At 38.8% G+C, this 21,411-nt stretch overlaps 1 protein-coding gene across 20 annotated transcripts in view; it reads left to right on the forward strand.

Moving 5' to 3' along the window:
• MAST4 (microtubule associated serine/threonine kinase family member 4) overlaps positions 1-21,411 on the forward strand; it is a 632,749-nt gene that overhangs the window by 159,373 nt on the left and 451,965 nt on the right. For 19 of the 20 annotated variants that reach the window (XR_013158026.1, XM_077117360.1, XM_077117394.1 and 16 more), the window contains one exon: positions 35-188. The exons of the other annotated variant lie outside the window; for it this stretch is intronic. Coding sequence is in view for 18 of the 19 variants with exons in the window: in XM_077117360.1 (XP_076973475.1) it covers positions 35-188 (154 nt within the window). In the remaining variant the exon portion in view is untranslated. The remainder of the gene's footprint in view (positions 1-34; positions 189-21,411) is intronic. 20 annotated transcript variants of the gene reach the window in all.

Below are 21,411 nucleotides of genomic sequence, written 5' to 3' on the forward strand. Positions count from 1 at the left end.
CCAGAAAGTGATGCCTCTGTCCTTCTCTCTGCAGCTTGATCACATATTGTCCCCTCCACCCATGCCATGTCGGAAGTGCAGCAACCCAGATGTGGCTTCTGGCCCTGGAAAGTCACTGAAGTTTAAAAGACAGCTGAGCGAGGATGGAAGACAGCTGCGGAGAGGGAGCCTGGGAGGAGCTCTGACTGGTGGGTTGTGAGTTCTTGATCCGAAGAGAAGGGCTTGTGTTTCTTCTCTTAGGATGTAAACAGTGTTCAGCTTAAGAATGGGTCTGCCCATCTGCAGACCAGTTGGTAAAAATCTATTCCAATCTGGAAAGCAGTACAACAAATATAATTTATGTGCAATAAATTGTACCCATTTTAAATGTACATTTTGATGGGTTTGGGCAAATTTGCACACTAGTGTAAGTATAACCATGATCCAGATATTGAAAGTTCCTGTATCCCTTCCTAGTTGCCTACACCCTGCCATTTTTGGCCCCAGGCAAACACAGATCTGCTTTCTGTCACTATAGCTTTGGTTTGTTTTTCTGAGAGTTTTATATTAATGGAGTCGTATGGTACATACTCTTTTGTGTCTGGCTTCTTACACCCAGCATAATGTTTTGAGATCCATCCCTGTTGTGCAGTATATGTTTGACTTTATAAGAAACTGCCAAACTGTTTTCCAAAATTGTTGTGCCATTTTACATTCCCAATTGCTCTACATCCTTGCCAACATGTAGTATTGCCAGTCTTTTTAATTTTAACCATTTTAATGGTATATGATGATTTTACATTGTAGTTTTAATTTGTGTTTTCTTGATGACTAAATCATGTTGAACATCTTTTCATGTTACTTATTGGACATTCACACATCTTCTTTTGTGAAGTGCCTGTTCAGATCATTCACTTATTTTTTTAATTGCACTGTTGTGATTAACTTGGTTAACTCTTCAACTCTTCAAATCCAGAAAACCTACAGATCTTGTTATTTTTTTTAATTAGAGAAGTGTGTTTCTAGAAAAATCTGCATAAAATACAGAGTTTACATATACCCCTTACTATTAACATCTTGCATTAGCATGGTACATTTGTTACATTTATAAAAGAACATTTTTGTAATTGTACTGGTAAGTATAGCCCATCATTTACATTAGGGCTTACTATTTGTGTTGTGCAGTCCTATATTTGCTTTTTAAAAAAATTTTATTCTAGTAACATATGTACAACCTAAAATGTCTCCTTTCAACCACATTCACATATATATAATTCAGTGCTATTAATTATATTCACAGTGTTGTGCTATCATCACCACCATTTTTTGTGAAAATTTACGATTAACCCAAATAGAGACTCTACATTTTAAGCATTAACTTCTCATTCCCTCCCTCTACCCTGGCTACCGGTGAGCTCAATTCTAGATTCTGACTCCATGAAGTGTGCTGATTCTAATTAATTCATATCATTAAGATCACACAGTAGTTGTCCTTTTGTATCTGGCTTATTTCACCCAACACGATGTCTTCAAGGTTCATCCATGTTGTCACACGTATCAGAGCTTCATTCCTTTTTATGGCTGATAATATTCTGATGTGCGTATATACCACATTTTATTTAGCCATTCATCGTTGATGGACTCTTCCATTACTTCCACCCTTCAGCAATTATAAATAATGCTGCCTTCCACAGTGACTGTACCACTTCTTTATATATTTTGGATGTTAAACTCTTATCAGGTGTGTGGTTTCCAAATATTTTCTCCCATTGCGTAGGTTGTCTTTTTCATGTTGATGATAAAGCCCTTTGATGTACAAAAGTCTTTAATTTTGATGAGGTCCCATATCTGTTTTTTTCTTTAGTTGTGCTTTGGATGTAAAGTCTAAAAACCCATTTCCTAACACAAGATCCTGAAAATGCTTTCCTACATTTTCTTCCAGGAGTTTTATACTTCTGGTTCTTATATTTAGGTCTTTGACCCATTTTGAGTTAATTTTTATATATGGTGTGAAAAAGTGGTTTTGCTTATAGATATCTGTTCTCTCATGGTTTTATTTATAGATATCTGTTCTCTCAGCACCATTTGTTGAAGACACTATTCATTCCCAATTGAGTGGACTTGTCAACCTTATCAAAAAATCAATTGGCCATAGATATAAGGTCTGTTTCTGAATTCTCAGTTTAATTCCATTGATCCAAATGTCTATCCTTGTGACAGTACCATGCTGTTTTGACCATTCTGGTTTGTAATAAGTTTTAAAGTCAGAAAGTGTGAGCCTTCCAAATTGGCTCTTTTTCAAGATGTTTTTGGCTATTCAGGGTCCCTTACCCTACCAAATAAATTATATAAATGGCTTTTCCATTTCTACAAAGTAGGCTGTTTGAATTTTTGTGGGTATTGCGTTGAATCTGTAAATTGTTTTGCATAGAATTGACATATTAACAATATTTAGTTTTCCAATCCATGAGCATGGAATGTCCTTCCTTTTCTTTAGATCTTCTTTGATTTCTTTTGGTAAACTTTGTATCTTCACATGTATAAGTCCTTTACATCCTTGGTAAAATTTATTTTTAAATTTATTTTAAATTTAAAAATTTATTTAAAAAAATTTATTCCTAAGCTATTTGATTCTTCTAGTTGCTATTGCAAATGGAATTTTTTTCTTGATTTCCTCCCTTAGATTGCTTATTACTAGCATATAGAAACAATGCTGATTAAATATATCATACCACTTCCTTCTTGCCTCCATGGTTTCTGCTGAGAAATTGGCACTTAGTATTATTGAGGATCCTTTATATGTGATGAATTGCTTTTCTTTTGCTGCTTTCAGAATTTTCCATCTTTGGTATTTGACATTCTGATTGGGATGTATCTGGGAGCAGGATAGGATTTATCCTGTTTGAAGAACTTTAAGTTTCTTTGACACATTTTTATGTGTTTCCATAAGAGTTGGGAAATTCTTGATTATATTTCCTCAAATATTCTTTCTATCCTTTTTGCCTACTCTTCTCCTTCTGAGACTCCCATGATGTTTATGCTGATATGCTTTATCCATTCACTCAACTTTCTTAGACACTGCTCAATTTTTTCTTTTTTTCCTCTGTCTGTTCTTCTATGTGATTTCAATTTTTGTCTTCCAGTTCACTGATTCTTTCTTCTGCCTGTTCATGTCTGCTGTTTTATGTTCCTAGTGTATTTTTAATCTCCATTCTTTTTCCTTTCAACCCCATAATTTTATGTTTTTTTTAAAAAACTTTTTACTTCATTTTGATCACACATTGCCTTCTCAGTGTTATTAAGCTCTATATCAACCATTAGTTTATTTCTATCCATATTTTCCTTCATTTTCTTGAATTGACATAGGAGATGGGCTTGAACATCTTTGATTAATTGTTCCAAAGTTTGTGTCTCCTCCAAAGTTTCAGTGTGTTCCCTTGCCTGAGCCATATATTCCTGTTTCTTTGTATGGCTTCTAATTTTTTGCTGCTGTCTGGGTATCTTTTTATTGTGATGTGTTAATTCTGAAGGTCAGTTTCTCCTTCTTCTTCTAGGGTTTTATAGTAGATTGGTTGTTTTATTTTACTGTAGATTGGAGATAAGGCTCTTCATTGACTCCTGGCCCAACTTATAACAGATCCTTAGAGTAGCCTGTGTTTAAGTGCTCAGATTTTCTCAGTGCCTCTGCACCGATTCTTGTCCTGAGTATGTGGTACAACTCTTAAGATTGACATTTTATGTGCAATTATTTTACCTCTAGGAGAATGGTTTCTTTCCTCTGTTCCTTCTCTGAGAAGCCTTATCTCTTCTCTTAGTTCATGTGCAGAATTGTCTCCCCAGCACCTATGATTAACTTCTATCCCTCCCTCGGTGCCCCTTTTCCATTACGTTATTCAGTTCTGGGACTTGTTCTGCATAGTAGTTCATTCTTTCCCCAGCCCCCCACCCCCACCAGGGTTACTTTCCCCTTAGGGAAAAGGTGCCAGATGGGTTCAGTGTTCAGAAAGGACTGTTTTTGAGTTTAGGTGCTCTGACAATCAGAGAAGGGCTGAATGTGTGTACTTCTTGCCAACAGTTATGCTGTGGTCTTTTTTATTTACTGGAGGCTCTTTTGTATGTAAATGCTTGCCAGGCTCTTGTGTTGGCCTCGGTCTCTGTAGACTTTGGTCCCTGGAGAGTGTGGAGCTCTCCCTTGCTACTGTGAGCTTCTCTGTAGTCTGCTTCCGTGGCAGGAGGTTCTGGACTGAGCTGCCCTGTGTAACTCAGCTTTCGGGAACTGAGTTAGGGAGGGTGTTGGGAGTGGTAGGTCTGGGTTTAGATCTACTCTTCTTAAATATTTTCTATGATTCAGCATTTGTGTAGTCCTTCTCTGGTCTCTATTGTTGTCCAGAGTTTTGAGTAAGTGGAATTTATCCTTTTATTAGTTGTTATGGTTGTAGAGGGGAGATTTTCCAAGGGAGGTTTTGCATTGCTCTCTTGATCAAAAATCACTTTTATTAGTTTAAAAAAATAGCCAAATTAAGATTAAATCAAAGCATGGCTTTTCTTTTAATTGAGAAATCTTCATACACATTCATTCTATACATGGTATAAAATTGATGGCTCACAATATCATCACATAGTTGTATATTCAATACCGTAATCATTTTTTTAAAAACGTTTGCATCACTCCAGAAAAAAAAACTGAAAAGAAGAAGAGAAACACCTTACACCTCCCTTTCATTGACCACTTGTGTTCCCATCTACCCAATTTGTTTTGCTGTTTGTCCCCCATATTATTTATTTATTTAATCCATATTTTTTACCCATGTGTCCATACTCTGGATTTAAGGAGCATCAGATGCAGGGTTTTCACAATTGCAGTCACACTGTAAATGTTATAACTTTATATAGTCTTCTTCAAGAATCTAGGCTACTCAACAGTCTCAGATACTTCCCTCCAAACCACTCTAATACACCATAAACTAAAAAGGGTTATCTGTAGAATGCATAAGAATAGCCTTCAGGATAACTTCTCAACTCTATTTGAAATCTCTCAGCTACTGACACTTTATTTATTTATTTTGAATGGGCAGGCTCCAGAACTGAACCTGCGTCTCTGACATGGCAGGCTAGATGAAACTTTATTTTGTCTCATTTCTCTCCTCCCCCTTTTTGTCAAGAAGGTTTTCTCAATCTCTTAATACTGGGTCCCAACTTATCCTGACCTTTCTGTCCCACATTACCAGGGAGATTTACACCCCTGGTAGTGATGTCCCATGTAGGAGGCAGGGCAGTGAGTTCGCCTGCTGAGTTGACTTAGAGAAAGACCACATCTGAGCAACAAAAGAGGTTCTCCAGGGTGACTTGTAGGCCTAATTGTAAGTGGGTTTAGCCTATCCTCTGCAGGAATAAGTTTCGTAGGCACCAACCCCAAGACAAAGGGCTCAGCCTATTTATTTGGTTGTCTCCACTGCTTGTGAGAAAACAGAAATTCCCCAAATGGGGAAGCTGAATATTTCCTTCTTTCTCCCCATTCCCCCAAGGGAACTTTGGAAATACTTCTTTATTCACTGCCCACATCACTCTGGGATTTATCGGAGTGTCACACTAACCTAGACAAATTGACAAAATCTCACCTCCTATTTAAGATTCCATGTACTTACAGTGTTCAACTAAAGTGACCATACAAGTTAAATTAGGAAATTTAGTTTACCTAAAATATAAATTTTGCACCAAATAAACATCTCTCCCTTTAGTCTCACACAGAAGTTGAAGTTTTAAAATATGAATGCTCTCATCCTTTACCCTGTATTCTGATTTACCTTAGTCCTATCCAGATCAGCTTCATTCATATCTTTACTCACTCAATGTCTGATCACTTTTTCAACTTTTTAAACAGTTCCTGAATGGGGTACTGCTGACTTTCATAGCTTCATAGCTTTAACTCTGAGTTGTATATGTACCTGAATTTTCTGGGAAAGCCCATGTTAGATACAAACAACCCAGTATCGCAGAATTTGGATTAATAGTTATATCTCCTGAATGTATGTGACTGCTGTAAGAGCTTTCAACCTAGGACCCTTTACAATAAGCCTCTACCTGATAACGCATGCTCTTGACTTTAGTTCACCGAATTTTTATATTATAATTAGTCCATATGACTGAGGCATGATATTAGTGTTTTTGTTCTTGACATTTCATTCAACATAAAGCTCTTAAGGTTCATTCGCCTAGTTGCATGCCTCACAACTTCATTCATTCTTGCAGCCGCTCAGTAGTCCATTGTATATATACACCATCGTTCCCCCTTCCATTCCTAAGTCATTGTACCCTTAGTCCACCTCCAGTCATTGTGGATTGGGAGCACTGTCACCACAAACACCAGTGTGCAAATGTCCATTCCTGTCCCCACAAAGCATGGCTTTTTAAAAATAATTTATCATTTATGAAATCTCATGTTATTAAACTTGTTTTTAAATCACTAAAGGTTAGTTTTCTTTTATTTCATTTTGTGTGCTTTTTCTTCTAAATATAAGTATTTTTTGCTGAACTTTCTTGTTTATTATACTCCAAAGCAATGTTTTCTGTACATATCAGTCTTGTCCGCTAGTTCACAAATGACCCAGAAAATAAGTTGAGTTATTCACATCTTTGGAGAATCATGGATTTTGACTTTTTGGAGGTGAAGTTTCTGGGAACAGAAATGCTTCTTCTGCATGGTCAGTCCCGTCTGGAACATTGTATCCAGTGTGGCTCACTGCTCAATAAGAGGGTAAAACAGACCAGGAGGGGAAGAAGTTCATCAGAAAACCGCTGCTCTTCCTTGACTTTAAGACACGCGTCCACACCTGACTTTACTGTGTCCTTCCAGGGGTTGTTAGGGCGATTTTCGTTGCTTTCCTCCTATAGATGCAGACTAGTTGCTTTTCTAAGTGGGTAATCCTAATGGTTACGTAATTGGTAGGTAGGCAAATTAAATCGTAAGGGTGAAAAGGCTCACACCTTGCTTGTTCATTTCAATTAGGAAATATACTTAGTTTGATTAAACTATTTTTGACCAATGAGAGGGGCAGTCATGTTTCTCTGCGTTTTTGCTAAAGCAGTTAAAGCTTTAAAATAACATAACTAGGGCGTGCAAGGGTAGTTCAGTGGTAGAATTCTTGCCTGCCATATGGGAGACCCGGGTTTGATTCGTGGTCTATGCACCTCCCCCACCCCCCAAATTCAACAAATGGTGCTGCAATAACAAGATAGTCACATGGAAAAAGAATGAAACATGACTCCTACCATACAGCATACAATATAATAATAATAATAATAATAATATTAACTATATAGTTCTTGACACAGGTATATAACCCTAAACATGAAATTCGGCCTTCACTTTTAAAAAAAGCAGCTACGCTTTATCCCCATTTCATTGTAAGAGCATCAGCAATCTTAGCTTTACACAATTGGCTTGCTGAACAGTTATTTTAGGTACTGAAATCTTTGGTCAGTTAGTATTAAAAAATTAGAAGAACTTTACAAATCTCTGGAAGGCCAGTCCGTCTTTAAAAAGTTTTGTCTTTAACTTTTGAAACTATTTTCCAGCTTTCAGCAAAGACTAATGAAAATAGTTGAAAGTTTTATTGGAACATGAAGAAAACATTCCAAGATTTGGCTCTCTAGATAGTTAAGATGAGAATTAAATGAATAATGTATCCAAAGCACTAAGTCCAGTGGTGTCTGGCTTTTAGTATTTTGTGTTTAAATAATTCAACTTGGGAGATTTGGAATAGTTAGACAATACGGCCTTGTGAAAATGGTGTGGTTCCCGGATAGACTGAATCTCTCAGTTCTGTTCTGTGCCTCTCAGGCACTGCGTAAGCGACAGGTGTTGGAGCAGAGAGTAGATGCATGATCCCGATACTTGAGGAACATGGTTTCTGCTATTTTTAGGGAGCTATCATAATCACATGTGGTATACTCTGTCCCTAAAGTTAAATTAGGTTAAACTGGTTTTGCTGCTTCACATTGCTTAACTTTATTTTATTCCAAGGAACTTGTCTTTGGCAGTATTTTACTGTTTTCCTTGAAACAAATCATTTTTTGAGATCTCATTTATAGTTTGAAAATTTTGCAACTCACTTATCCTTGATAGTTTTTACAAAACTCAGCTCCTTTAGAGGAGACTCCATTATATATACATTTATTTTTTACTAATGATGTCAACAGCTAACCTTAAGAGCTTACTATGTGGCAGGCACTGGTTTAGGGATTTATGTGTATTGACTTATGGCAACTCATAGGTACCTATGAGAGAAGTCACTCATCCCCATTTTACAGATGAGAACACTTGAGGCACAGACAGGTTACATAATTTGCACAAGGTCCTACCTGGTGTTAGTCCACAGCACAGCCAGAATGTGAGCCCAGGCATTGTGGCGCTGTCATTCGTGTTTGTAACCCTTCACTGTTCCTCGCGTTGTAGTCCCCAGTAGATTCTAGACAAGCTCTAAATTCCGGCTGGATTCGTGGGAGTGAATCCTAGCGGGGAGGGGATATTTGCTCAGTTGAAATCTGGGGTGACTCGATCTGTACAGGTCCCGGTCCCTTAAATTACAAAAGCAAATTAAATCTAGGCAATTAATAATATTAAAAACTTTAAAATTTATGCACCGATTAACCCAGCAACTTTACTTCTCAGAATTCATCACAAGGATATAATCATGAATATGTGCAATGAATTAACTCTAGTTATATTTGCAGCAGCACCGTTTATAATAATTAAAATTATACATCATGTAAATATCTGGCAAAATAATATTGATTAACCATATTGTGTTATACATGTGAAGTGGGAAATAATGGTAAGCATTAAAAATCCTGTTGAAAAGAGTATGTTTCAACATTGAGAGAGACTCAAATATATTTTTAATGTGTGGTCCAGTTGTTGAAGGATCTCATGTAGGTATTCCATACTTGTTCATAAGACTGACTGTAAGTATAACTGAATAATTGTATAGTTAATTGGCGGGAGGAAATCCATTATTCTTTACAGAGCTGTTTTGTCAAACTGGTATGATGGTTGACGGGGGGCCCTGACTAGGGAAGGTGTATTGATGGCCTGAACTACTGCAATTCAATCCTTTTTTTTTGCCTCTCATTTTTTCTGTGGCATTTGGTGGTGGATCAGTCGATGACAATGATTCTGTGTCCCCACAACATCTCAGTGGGAGACAGCAATACCCGTTTCTTACTTGCGCCTGTGGCTGCAGCTTGGTTGGGGATTGGGCCATTTAGCCTGGGCTTGGTTCCAGCAGTGTGGGTCCAGGTATGCCCCACCTGCCTGTCTTCTTTCCTGGACTGGCAGCGACCCAGGGTGTCCTCTTCTTGTGGTAGAAGGCGGGAGCATGGAAGTGCAAGTCCCCCTCCCTGCATGGGCACATTTCAAGCCTCTGTGGCGTCACGTCCACTAACTTTCTGTTGGCCAGAGCAAGTCACATGGTGAACCCCAGTGTCAGGGAGCAAGAAGTTCACTCCACCCTCCGAGACGTGTGGGCAGGATGGAGATGCCTGGCACTTTCAGAAGAGAGTGAAGAATTGGAACCAAGAATTTGGTCTGTCATAGTTAGAGTCTCCTTTTAAAAAACAAGCAACTTTTACACTAAAAATATTTATGTTTACCTAGATTTTAACTACTAAAGTCATGTACATTCAACTTAGACCATTTGGAAAATGCAATTTAAAGACTATAAAGGAAAAAAGTCAAAAGCCCATAATTTCATCAAGCATAGACACCTATTTCTGTGTAACATTTTGGTATTTCCTTTCCAAACTAAAGTCAGGAATCACTAAGGATATTTAGATATTTAGATTAAAGCAAAGGCAACAGTGCCTTTTTTTTTTTTGCAGGATTGGCATCTAAATACCAGACCCAGAGCTTGCTGTGCCCCTCACTGTATGGGGATTTTGGGAGGCTGAAAGTATTTTCTGTCTTCAGCCTGCAGTTTGCTAAGTAGGTACCTAGAAGCATCCTGAAAACATTGGCTGAGCTCTGAAGCCCCCTGTTGAGGAAAAGGAGCATCATTCTAATCATTATACAGACCTGAAAGTCTGGGCTTGGAGGCGTGCCTGACGGTCCGCAGTGAGAAAGCTGCAGAATGAGGGGCAGAACCTCGGATTCTTCCGCCCTGGCTTCTTGCTTTGCTAATGCATGCCCCACACCCTGGTCCTGCCCGCGGCCACAGCTGCCATGTCTGTTGCAGCTTTGCCCGTCAGAATGTAAAGGCTGCTCCTGAAGGAAGTTGTGTTTTGAAAGTTTTTCAGAGGGTATTTGAATTGTTTGGAACGTAAAAGAAAGAGGAATCCATGTATGTGTATAACATGCCCATTATGATGAGAAGTCAAGTTTGTAGACAGTATAAACTAGAATTTTTAAAATGTGGTTGGAATTATGATGTTCTGTTTCATGTAAAAAAAAAAAAAGAGATTTTTCTTTCTTGAACTGTGGAAATAAATTTGGAATAACATCCTAAGATTTTTTTTTTTTAAAGAGGAATTTTCCCTTTAAGGGGAGAGGAAAAAATAAAAATAAAAAACTATCGCAGAAAGCATTCTTTTCTTTAAAATCCACCTGTAGGTCAGTGTCTTTGAGGATTCTGTAACACCACTTAATGAGCTAATCATTTTAAAGGCACTTTAGTTTAGTGGGCAAGTCTGAAAGAATTCAGATTAAAAATAATTTACATAAAGGGCACTGCGGTGGTGGCTCAGTGGCAGAGTTCTCGCCTGCCATGCCAGAATCCAGGTTTTGATTTCCAGTGCCTGTCCATGCAAAAAAAAAAAAAAAAAAAGAAAAAAAAATTACATAAAACCTAGCTATTTTATAAATAACCTTGGCATTTAATAAATATTGCACCTGAGTACTACCTGAGAGCTCTAGATTTCCTTTCTTATCTCTGCAGTGTCATTAAGGGAACGCACATATAAAAATTCTATGTGTTAGGATAATGCTAGATTCTATGACAAACCAAAAAATAGCAACGGTTTAACACAATAGTTGTTTACTTTTTGCTCCTATAAGAATCCAAAGTGTGTATTTTGGATCAGCAGGTGGCTCTGTCCCGCATGGCGATTCAGGGACTCATATTCCTTCCATCTCCTGTTTTGCTGCTCCTTATAGATTCAGGGTGCCAGGCTTGCAGCTGGCGGGTGTGGAAAGAGAGAGGAGAAGCCCTCCTCACTTCTTAAAAGTCCCAGCCTGGAAGAGACCGGCTTCATTTCCATTCAGGTTCTTTTGGCACGATCCAGTCACCAGCTGAAATCAAGGCCGGTGGCAGTCGAGCAGGGCACTAGGAAATGTGGTCTTTAACTCAGCCATTGCCTCTGAGTAACAGCTCACAAGATGGCAGGGGGAGCCTGACACCTACTCAATCTAGGGACACTGGAGAGAAATAGATTTTAATAAAGAAAGGAGGTGTGATTAATTCAATATTCAAAAAGCCTATGAGACATACTAAATAGGTATGTCAGGTAGGGCTATGTTGGGGATCACAGGAGTGGGGATAGCCGTATTTTGAGAAGGAAAGAATGACTGATCGCATTGGCTACGTTTGTGAGTGTAAGTAGGATGAGGGCAGGAAAGTGTCAGCATCAACAATGGGGCCATTGGTTGGGAAAAGCAGTGAGGTGTGGATGGAAGTTAGAGTGGAGTGGGTCAAGAGCAAATGATAATTAAGGAATTAGAGGCAGCTTGAGTCATTAGCTCTTTCGAGAAGTATTGCTGTGGAAAGGAGAGAAAGAGGGTGCCAGCTGGGAGGGTGTCAGCGGTCAGGGGAGGGCCATCTTAGCGTGAGAGTCACAAGAACATGCTTGTAGGGTGTTCTGAGGATGGTAGCTGAGAAGAAAGAGATGGTACAGCCAAAGAAGTGAAGCACTTTGGAGGAAAGGAACAGGGTAGCTTAATGGATTCCGTGGCTTTATTTTCCTCAGAGCATTATGAGGCACCTGGGGAGGGGTTTGGGAAGGTTATATGGGAATGGAGAAGAGAAGGAAGCGTGCCAGCCATAAATGTAGTCGGGTTTCTTGGAGGCATTGACAGCCCCGTTAAGGTCCGAGATCCTGAATTCAGAGTGGAGGTTGCCTACAGCATTTGAGGGGGAGGTGAAGGGAAGTTTGTGGCCTGGGGACATTGATTACATAGAATGTGATGAGAAGTGAAGAGGTGTGTGTGGGGAAAGTGCAATTCAATTCTGTAGGGATGAGAGGAAGGTGTGGTATCCAGAGTGGGATTTTTCAGGGCCCATGGGAGAGGCCTGGAAGGAGGTGGGCCTGTGGTGGGCTTGGGGAGTGGGTCAGCTTGGTCAGCCAGCCTCTGAATGCTGACTAAAAGACTGACATTTTGAAATCTGACCATTTTGAAACTTTTAAAGGGCAAAGATCTTTACAATTTTGTATAAATAGAGCTGCCCTATGATGCTTCTCCATTTGGGTTCCTGGCTCTTGGCCAATAGATTAAAAACAAGCAAAGCAACATATCCACAGGTAGTTCACACTTAAGATTTTATTGACTTAAAAGCATCCTGCTTCAATTTATTTTACTATTTCTTAATAATTATAAAATCTTTACATGAAAGGCACATGACTGGAGGCCAGAATTCTTTTAAAATTGGCTTAGCATTTTGCCTTAGAACTTGTAAAAATCTGTAGTTCATCCAATGTGTACTTATGAAGCTGGAGAATGTCTCTGCCTATTTTTTTGAGTCACTAAGCAACAAAAACAACTCTATTACCATCTTCTTCCTGGTGCGAGTGCATGGTTTTAAAAGGCCTTAAAGCTATTTACTGTGTTCCCGGCTCCTGTGTCAGTTGATGTCATGAATATTTTGTTTGCCATCTAGGTGTTCTGGTTAGCAGATGAATATTTTGGCATATTTTCATAAATGTCTGCAGTTTTCCTTGGAGGTGGACCTCATGGGATCTAAATGTAATGACCAGTTCCTCGGGCAGATGCTGCCTCCCAGAGGCTTTGCTGTCAGGATGCCCTCCGCTGTGCCCCGGCACGCGTGCAGATGGTCTAGCTGAGAAGTCACTGCTCTCGCCCACAGGCTCACGTGGTTCCCAGGCCCGGGTCACCTGCTGCTTAGGAATTGCCAAGTGTCTACCTTGTTCAGAGCCAGGCTGCAGAGTCTTCTTTGAAGCCCACACTTCTCCTTCAGGCACTTTGCCCCAACAAAACCATCCCAAGAGGTGATGATGTCATGGATGATGGAAGAATTAATTAAAGAAAAGGACTAAATGAGGACTTGAAGAATCAAGTGCATTTCTCTTCAACTCAGAGTCAGATGAAAGACTGGCTGCTTGCTTTGATGTGTGTATGAACTCCAAAGATGGCTGGGAGTTGAGATTGAGCAGCAAATCTGGTTATTCAGAAATCTCTGTAACAATCTGTACCCGACAGCACTTGATTCTTCATGTCAGTTGATAGGCAACCTGGCTTCTCTGAAGTGTCTTGAAGCTCCTTTTGTGGAACAAAAAGTAACTTGGTCTAAAGTCACTGTTGACATAGAATTTCAAGATTGCCAGGCAGGAAAATCAGGTATATCTTCAGATACACCTAAACCAATATCAGCTGCAAAATAGGTTGGCTTTCCTGACCTTTAGCTGGGTAGATATATTGGAAGTGGCATACCCTATCCAGTAACTGAAATTATTCAGTGTACACCTAGAAGATAGTGTCTCACTATCATTTAAAGATTTTGCCAGCATTGTTTTAAAAGTTGTGTCTAAATCTATTTCTGTGAAGAGGTGCTGTATACCAGTAGGCTAATGAAGAAATGTGGCAGAAGCAAACCAAAGATGTGTGAACTGTTTGGACCTACAAAGCTGTAGGCTTCTCTGTCTTCCCCTATGGCTTATTTCTTGTCTTCTCATGTGACTCAATAAGCTTTGGTCCTTCCTGAGAGAGAAAAAAACTTCCTGAATCTATGTATAAAAAAATTCAACTTGAGTGCATGGGTGATTCGGTGGTAGGATGCTCACCTTCCATGCTAGAGACCCAGGTTTGATTCTCAGACCATGTACCCCCCCCCCAAAAAAAATTCAACTTGTTTATTTGAAAATTCCTTCAGACTGGGAAATTCTTCAGTGATCCAGAGGCAAGTTATGTGATTTTTTATTTCAGTTGTTTTTTTTTAGCATTTCGTCAAGAGGTTGAATTCTTTGAAAGGGTATAATCATGTTTCACTTTTGCTTTCCACTGATTTTCTTTAAAATTTATTATTTTTTTAGTACCTTCCTGAAAACCTGTTTCATTTTGATAGGATGCAGTGAGGCTTGGGCGCAGCTGGCCATGTTTTTCCTATGCTTCATGCCCGATGTACTTTTGGTTTCTTAAAAGCCTGCTGATTCAGAGCTCATCTTCTCAGTTCATTCTTGTGTGGCCTATAAGAGATGAAGTGGTTTTAGCTCCCTGTGCAACTCTACAATATATGCGGGAACCACAAAAGCTGAATCAACTATACTAAAATTAAAAGCGTGAAATATACATGTGCATGATAGAAAAGCATCAGTAGTTCCTATTAAATCCCACATACAATACTCCTTGAATTATTTGGGATGGGGGAATGAAATTGAGCAAGAGAAGGAGCATGGTGGGTGGTGCCATTTCATGCCACATTGGAACCCTGGACGCAATTGACATATGTGGCTCTGGCTTTCCTGGTGCATTTTCTCATGTGCAGTCAAATGGCACTGCAACTGTTTCGTGGTACACGCAGGGTGCCAACTGCTTCTGGGCTACCGTTGGTTGCTTGAGCTGCACAGGGAGGTCCTTCAGACACGAGAGGCGCAGTGAGTAGAGTAGTGATTATGGGAGATGCAGATCATGGGGAGAATGGGGTGCTTGAGTTAAATTGAATGGAGTTTATAGATAGAAAGCAGATGGCTGGGCTGAGTGGAGATAGTATGTTGGTATTCCTTACACCATCATTTCAAGGTGGAATAGGAAGGACATGAAATGCAAGTCAGAGCCCCAGGTTCTAGTCTCAAATCACTTCTATATGGCCATGCCTTCACTTCGGGTTCTTGATTTCCTCAGCTATAAAACGAGTGGGTTGCACCTGAAACTCTCAAAGCCCTTTTGAGCCTGAGTAATCAATCATTTTCGCTACCAAGGTGACAAGGAGGAGAAGTCTTTGGGAGACTGGCTTTCCTTCATTTTCTTCACTTTCTAAACCTGGCCTTACCCTGCCCAGGCACACACTCTCCCCATTGCTGTTCAGGGAAGCCCACCACCTCCCTACAGCCTGGGGGGTGTCGTGCCACAGTCCTCTGAAGCTGAGCATGCCAGGCCATTCATCTCATGCTTGACACTCATTTTCAGTGGCTGATCAAAGATCGGGGGTATAGAGGTTTTTTTTTTTTCTCAAACTTCCTGGATGGAAACTTCAAATGAAGCTGATTTTATGTCAACTCCACAGGAAAAAAAAAAATTATGCAAAGAAATGCAAATGCCACCAACCAGGAAGTTTAAAGATTTATAAAAGTTAGCGTTTCTGATATATTAATGACTCTGGTGGTAGTAGCCTGCATTAGTCATTGTCATGTTCCATTGTCATTCAAGTACTTAATCAACGCATATCGTCAGAGCTAAATTTATTCTCTTGTGTCTGCCCTGGCCAGATAATTTCTCTGTTCTTTGACAGAGCTGTCTCAGGTTCCTGCCTCATGCTAGGGTCTGAAGTGAGAACCAAGGATAGGTCTCACCCTTTGCTTTTAACCCATTGCTGGCTTACTCACTGGGTAAAACAGAGAGAACCATTGAAAAGAAAGAATTTTTAAAAAAGAAAATATCTGTTTCCGTTTTTTCTGCATAAGAACACAGTGGAATCGTGATCACTGTAGATGCTTAACTTTAGAAGGCTTTTGCTTATGGTAGAAAAGCTCCCAGCTTCCAGCTCCCTGTATAGGAAGGGCATATACATGTTGAGGGACATACATGAATACTGTAGTACATGTGTGCATGTACATACTGCATTGTGCCCTGGATTTTTAGTGTCTCATAACGTAGGATGTGCCTGCATTTTCCCACTGAATTACTCTCTAGCAATTATGTTTGCTGCTGCTTTTTTAAAAAAACTTTTTTTGTTAAATATAACATCTATACAAAGAAAAGGAGAAAAAAAGCAATGATTTTCAAAGAACACTTCGATAAGTAGAAACAGAACAGATTTCAGAGTTTGTTATGGGTTACCAAATTCTACTATTTCAGATTTTTCCTTCTAGTTGCTCCAAAACACTAGAGGCTAGAAGAAGTGTATATATATATTATGTGTGTGAAAAATAACATATATATTAAAAAGCAATAAATTTCAAAGCACAACACAACAATTAGTTGTAGAACAAATTTCAGAGTTCTACCATTTAGGTTTTTACTTTTAGCTGCTCTAAGATACTGGAGACTAATAGAAATATCAGTATAATGATTCAGCAATCATGCTCATTTGTTAGACCCTACTTTCTCTATTTAACTCTACTATCACCTTTGATCTTTCTCCCAATCTTTAGGGGTATTTTGGCTATGGCCATTCTAAGTTTTTCGTGCTGGAAGGGCTGTCCATAATATGGGGTAGGGGGATGAAACTAGCTGATGTTCTGGAGAGGCTGGGCCCTCTAGGTGTGAGGACTTATCTGGACCAGGAACCCATCGGGAGGTTGTAGGTTTCTGGAAACTTACACTGGTGCATGGAATCCTTGTGAAATCTTATATATTGTCCTAGGTGTTCTTTAGGATTGGCTGGAATGGTCCAGGTTTGGGGTTGGCAGGTTATGATGGGTAGCAAGGTCTAACTGAAGCTTTCGTAAGAACAACCTCCAGAGTAGCCTTTCGACTCTATTTGAAGTCTCTCTGCCTGATACTTTATTAGTTATACTTCTTTTCCCCCCTTTTAATCAGGATAGAATTGTTGATCCCACAGTGCTAGGGCCAAATTTATCCCTGGGAGTCATCTCTCACATCACCAGAGAGACTTTCACCCCTGGATGTCATGTCCCATGTAGGGAGGAGGGCAATGATTTCACTTGCAGAGTTGCACTTAGAGAGAGTGAGGCCACATCTGAGCACAACAGAGGTCCTCCAGAAGTAACTCTTAGGCATGCCTATAGGTAGTCTAAGCTTCTCTGCTACCTGATATAAGCTCAGTAGTAAGCCTCAGGATCGAGGGCATGGCCTATTGATTTGGGTGTCCCTAATGTTTGATACAGTATCAGGGGATTCTCTTGACAGTAAAGTTTAGTAGCTCCATATTCTTTCTCCCACCCTCAAGGGACTTTGCCAGTACCTTTTGATTATCTGCTTAATATATTCTAGAATGTATCCAGGTATTGCAATAATCCATACAGGATTAAAGGACCTCTTTCCTATTCTGTGCTCCCTGTGGTTCAGTTGTTCAAATAAGCTATACAGATAGTTTGAGTTAGATTATGCGCTATAGAAAGTTTCAGTTCCAGACCAAATAAACCTTTCTTCCTTTGGTCTCAAACAGTATGTGTGGTTCTAAAATGCAGCACTGTCTTCCTTACACCTGCGTTCTGAATTAGTTTAAACCCAACCTGATTGACTTTGTTCTTTTCTCTAAATATCAGGTTATATATGTATATGTATATGTATATAAAACAGCCTCTTGAAATCCATTTCACTCTGGACTTAATGTGTCTGCTCTAAATGCTTACAATCTGGGCCCCTGTTTTCTTATAAGCATTTTCTAAAGGTGACCATACCATTGTTGTTCTCTTGTTTCTGGCTTATTTTATTTCACCAAATGTCCCATATGTTCATTCACATCATTGCATGTCTCACAACTTTGTTCCTTTTCGTAGCAGCACAACCTTTGTTCATAAGTATACACCATTGTTTGCCAATCTACTTCTCAGTCAGTGCATCCTTCAGCCACCTGTGTTCATCAGGCATCATGTATAGTGCCCAAAGTCCACAGTCCATCAACATTCTCAATTTTAGATAATTTCATTGTTCCAAAGAGAACGGAAACCAATAAACACACCCTTGCTAAATAGGAAATCTAAAACCTCCTCTTAACTCTTGTCTCTTCCCCTCATATTTACCTCTGCTTTTGCTGTGGTAGTGCTGATGGTTTCCTTTTGAACATAGCTCATAGCATGCAATAACAGTTTTCGCCCATACCCTGGACTTAAACATTCTTTGTATAAGAATCACGCCTTTGAAGTAATTCTTGCAAGAACTAATTCATATTTCTAGTGTTAATCAGTGGGACACATAGGTCTATACAACCCCTTTCAATCTTGTTCATCTTCAATATGGTAATATTACTTATAGACCCACTAGAGAATCACCTTCACTCCTATCTATTCCCTTACACTGGAGTTCAACCTCGTTAGCTAATGGTTCCTCCATCTCTATCTTGTATGTATCTTTAAGTCCCCTATATTCTGTGTTATAAGCCTTTGCTTATACCTTTATAAAAGGTCATAAAAGTGAAATCACACAGTATCTATCCTTTTGTGTATGGCTTGTTTCACTCAGCATTATGTCCTCAGGGCTCATCCATCTTGTCATGTGCTTGAGGATGTCATTTTGTCTTACTGCTGCATAATATTCCATCATATGTATGTGCCATATTTTGTTGATCTACTCTTCTGTTGATGGGCATTTGGTTTGTTTCCAACTTTTGGTGATTGTGAATAATGCTGCTATAAACATCAGTGTGAAAATGTCTGTTTTTGTCATTGCTTTCAGCTCTTCTGGGTATATAACAAATAGTGCTATTGCTGGGTCATAGGACAACTTGATATTTAGTTTCCTAACGAACTGCCATACAGTCTTCCATAGTGGCTGTACCATTATACATTTCCACCAGTAGTGCATAAGTGTCCCAGTTTCTCCAAATCATCTCCAACATTTATAGTTTCCTGTTTGTTTAGTATTCAGCCATTCTTATAGGTGTGAGGTGGTATCTCATTGTGTTCTTGATCAGCATTTCCCTTATAGCTAATGAGAATGAGCATCTCTTCATGCACTTTTGAGCCATCTGTATTTGCTCTTCAGAAAAATGCCTGCTCTTCAGAAAAATGCCTATTCATATCTTTAGCCCATTTTATAATGGGGTTGTTTATTCTTTTGTTGTTGAGTTGTGTGATTTCTTTGTAAATACAGGAAATCAAACCTTTGTTGATATATATGATTCCCAAATATTTTCTCCCTTTGAGTTGGCTGCCTCTTCACCTTTTTGACGAAGTCTTTTGAGGTGCAGAAGCATTTGATTTTGAGGAGTTCCCATTTATCTATTTTTATCTTAAATTGCTTGTGCTTTGGGTGTAAAGTTTAGGAAGCTACTTCCTATTATTAGGTCTTAAAGATGTTTCCCTACATTTTCTTCTAGAAGTTTTATAGTGCTAGTTCTTATATTTAGGTGTTTGATCCACTTTGAGTTAATTTTTGTCCCAGTTCACAGGATTTGGCTGCTTTGTCAAAAACCATTTGACCATAGATTTGCTGGTCTATTTGTGCACTCTCGATTCAATTCCATTGGTCACTGCGTCTGTCTTTGTGCCAGTACCGTTATGCTTTGACCACTGTGGCTTTATAATAGGTTTTAAAGTCAGGAGTGTTCATCCTCCCACTAGTTGTTTCTTAGGATGCTTTTAGCTATTCGGGGTCTCTTTCCCTTCCAGGTGAATTTGGTAATTAGCTTTTCCAAGTCTTCAAAGTATGTTGTTAGAATTTTGATTGGTACTGTGTTGACTCTATAGATCAATTTAGGGAGAATTGACATCTTAACTATATTTAGCCTTCCTATCCATGAGCAAGAAATGTCTTTCCATGTATTTAGATCTCCTGTGATTTCTTTTAGCAATGTTATATCGTTTTCTGTGTACAAGTCCTTTACATCCCTAGTTAAGTTCATTCCTAAGTACTTGATTCTTTTAGTTGCTATTTTGAATGGAATATTTTCCTTAACTGACTCCTCAGCTAGGTCATTGCTTGTGTATAGAAATGTTACTGATTTTTGCACATTAATTTTATATCTTGCCACCATGCTGAATTTATTTTTTAGCTCAAGTAACTTCGCTGTAGATCTCTCAGGATCTTCTAAGTATAGTATCATTTCATCTGCAAATAATGAGAGTTTTACTTCTTCCTTTCCAATTTACATGCCTTTTATTTCTTTGTCCTGCCTGATTGCTCTAGCTAGAACTTCTAGCACAATGTTGAATTACAGTGGTGACAGTGGGCATCCTTGTCTCATTCCTGATCTTAGGGGGAAGGCGTTCAGTCTCTATCCATTGAGTACTGGTTTTTCATATATTCCCTTTATCATACCGAGGTAGTTACCTTTGATTCCTGTCTTTTGGAGTGTTTTTATCAGAAAAGGATGTTGAATTTTGTTGAATGCTTTTTCAACACCAATCGAGATGATCATGTGATTTTTCCCTTTGCTTTGTTAATGTGCTGTACTATATTAATTGATTTTCTTTATCTCACTTGGTCATGATGTATAATTCTTTTAATGTGTTGTTGGATTTGATTTGCTAATGTTTTATTGAGAATTTTTGCATCTATGTTCATTGGGGATATTGGTCTATAGTATTCCTTTCTTACAGTATCTTTACCCAGTTTGGGTATTAAAATGATATTAGCTTCTTCCATTATTTTAGAGCAACTACAAGTAAAAGCCTAAAATTGAAAAATTGTAACCCATGTCAACCTCTGAAATATGTTCTATAACTAATTGTGGTACTGTGCTTTGAAATTTATAGCTGTTTTGTACGTATGTTATTTTTCACAAAAAAAGAAGGAAAAAAGTCGATTGTGATGATAAAAAAATATTTAAGCCTTCTAGCCGCCTATATTCTGGAGCAGCTAGAAGGAAAAATGTGAAAGGATCGTATGGTAGCTCATGACAAGCTCTGGGATCTGTCCTGTAACCACTTTTTGAAGAGTGCTTTGAAAATTATTGCTTATTTCTTTGCTTTGTATATATGTTATACTATACAATAAAAAAGTTTAAAAAATGGTATTAGTTTCATAAAATGAGTTAGGTAAAGTTCCTTTTTCTTCAATTTTTTTGGAAAAGTTTGAGCAGGATTGGTGTTAGTTCTTTTTAGAATGTTTGATAAAATTCTCTTGTGAAGCCATCTCACCCTGGGCTTGTCTTTGTAGGAAGATTTTTCATGACTGAATCTTTTTATTCATGATTGGTTTGTTGAGGTCTTCTATTTCTTCCTTAGTCAGGGTAGCTTGTTTGTGTATTTCCAGGAATTTGTCCATTTCATCCAAGTTGTCTAGTTTGTTGGCGTATAGTTGTTCATAGTTTCCTCTTATGATTTCTTTCATTTCTTCAGGGTCTGTGGTGATGCATCCCTTCTCATTTCTGATTTTGTTTAAATGCATCCTCTCTCTCTCTTCTTCTTTGTCAGTCTTGCTAGTGG

The sequence above is a fragment of the Tamandua tetradactyla genome, chromosome 9, assembly GCF_023851605.1.
Source record: "Tamandua tetradactyla isolate mTamTet1 chromosome 9, mTamTet1.pri, whole genome shotgun sequence".
Classification (NCBI taxonomy): Eukaryota; Metazoa; Chordata; class Mammalia; order Pilosa; family Myrmecophagidae; genus Tamandua; species Tamandua tetradactyla.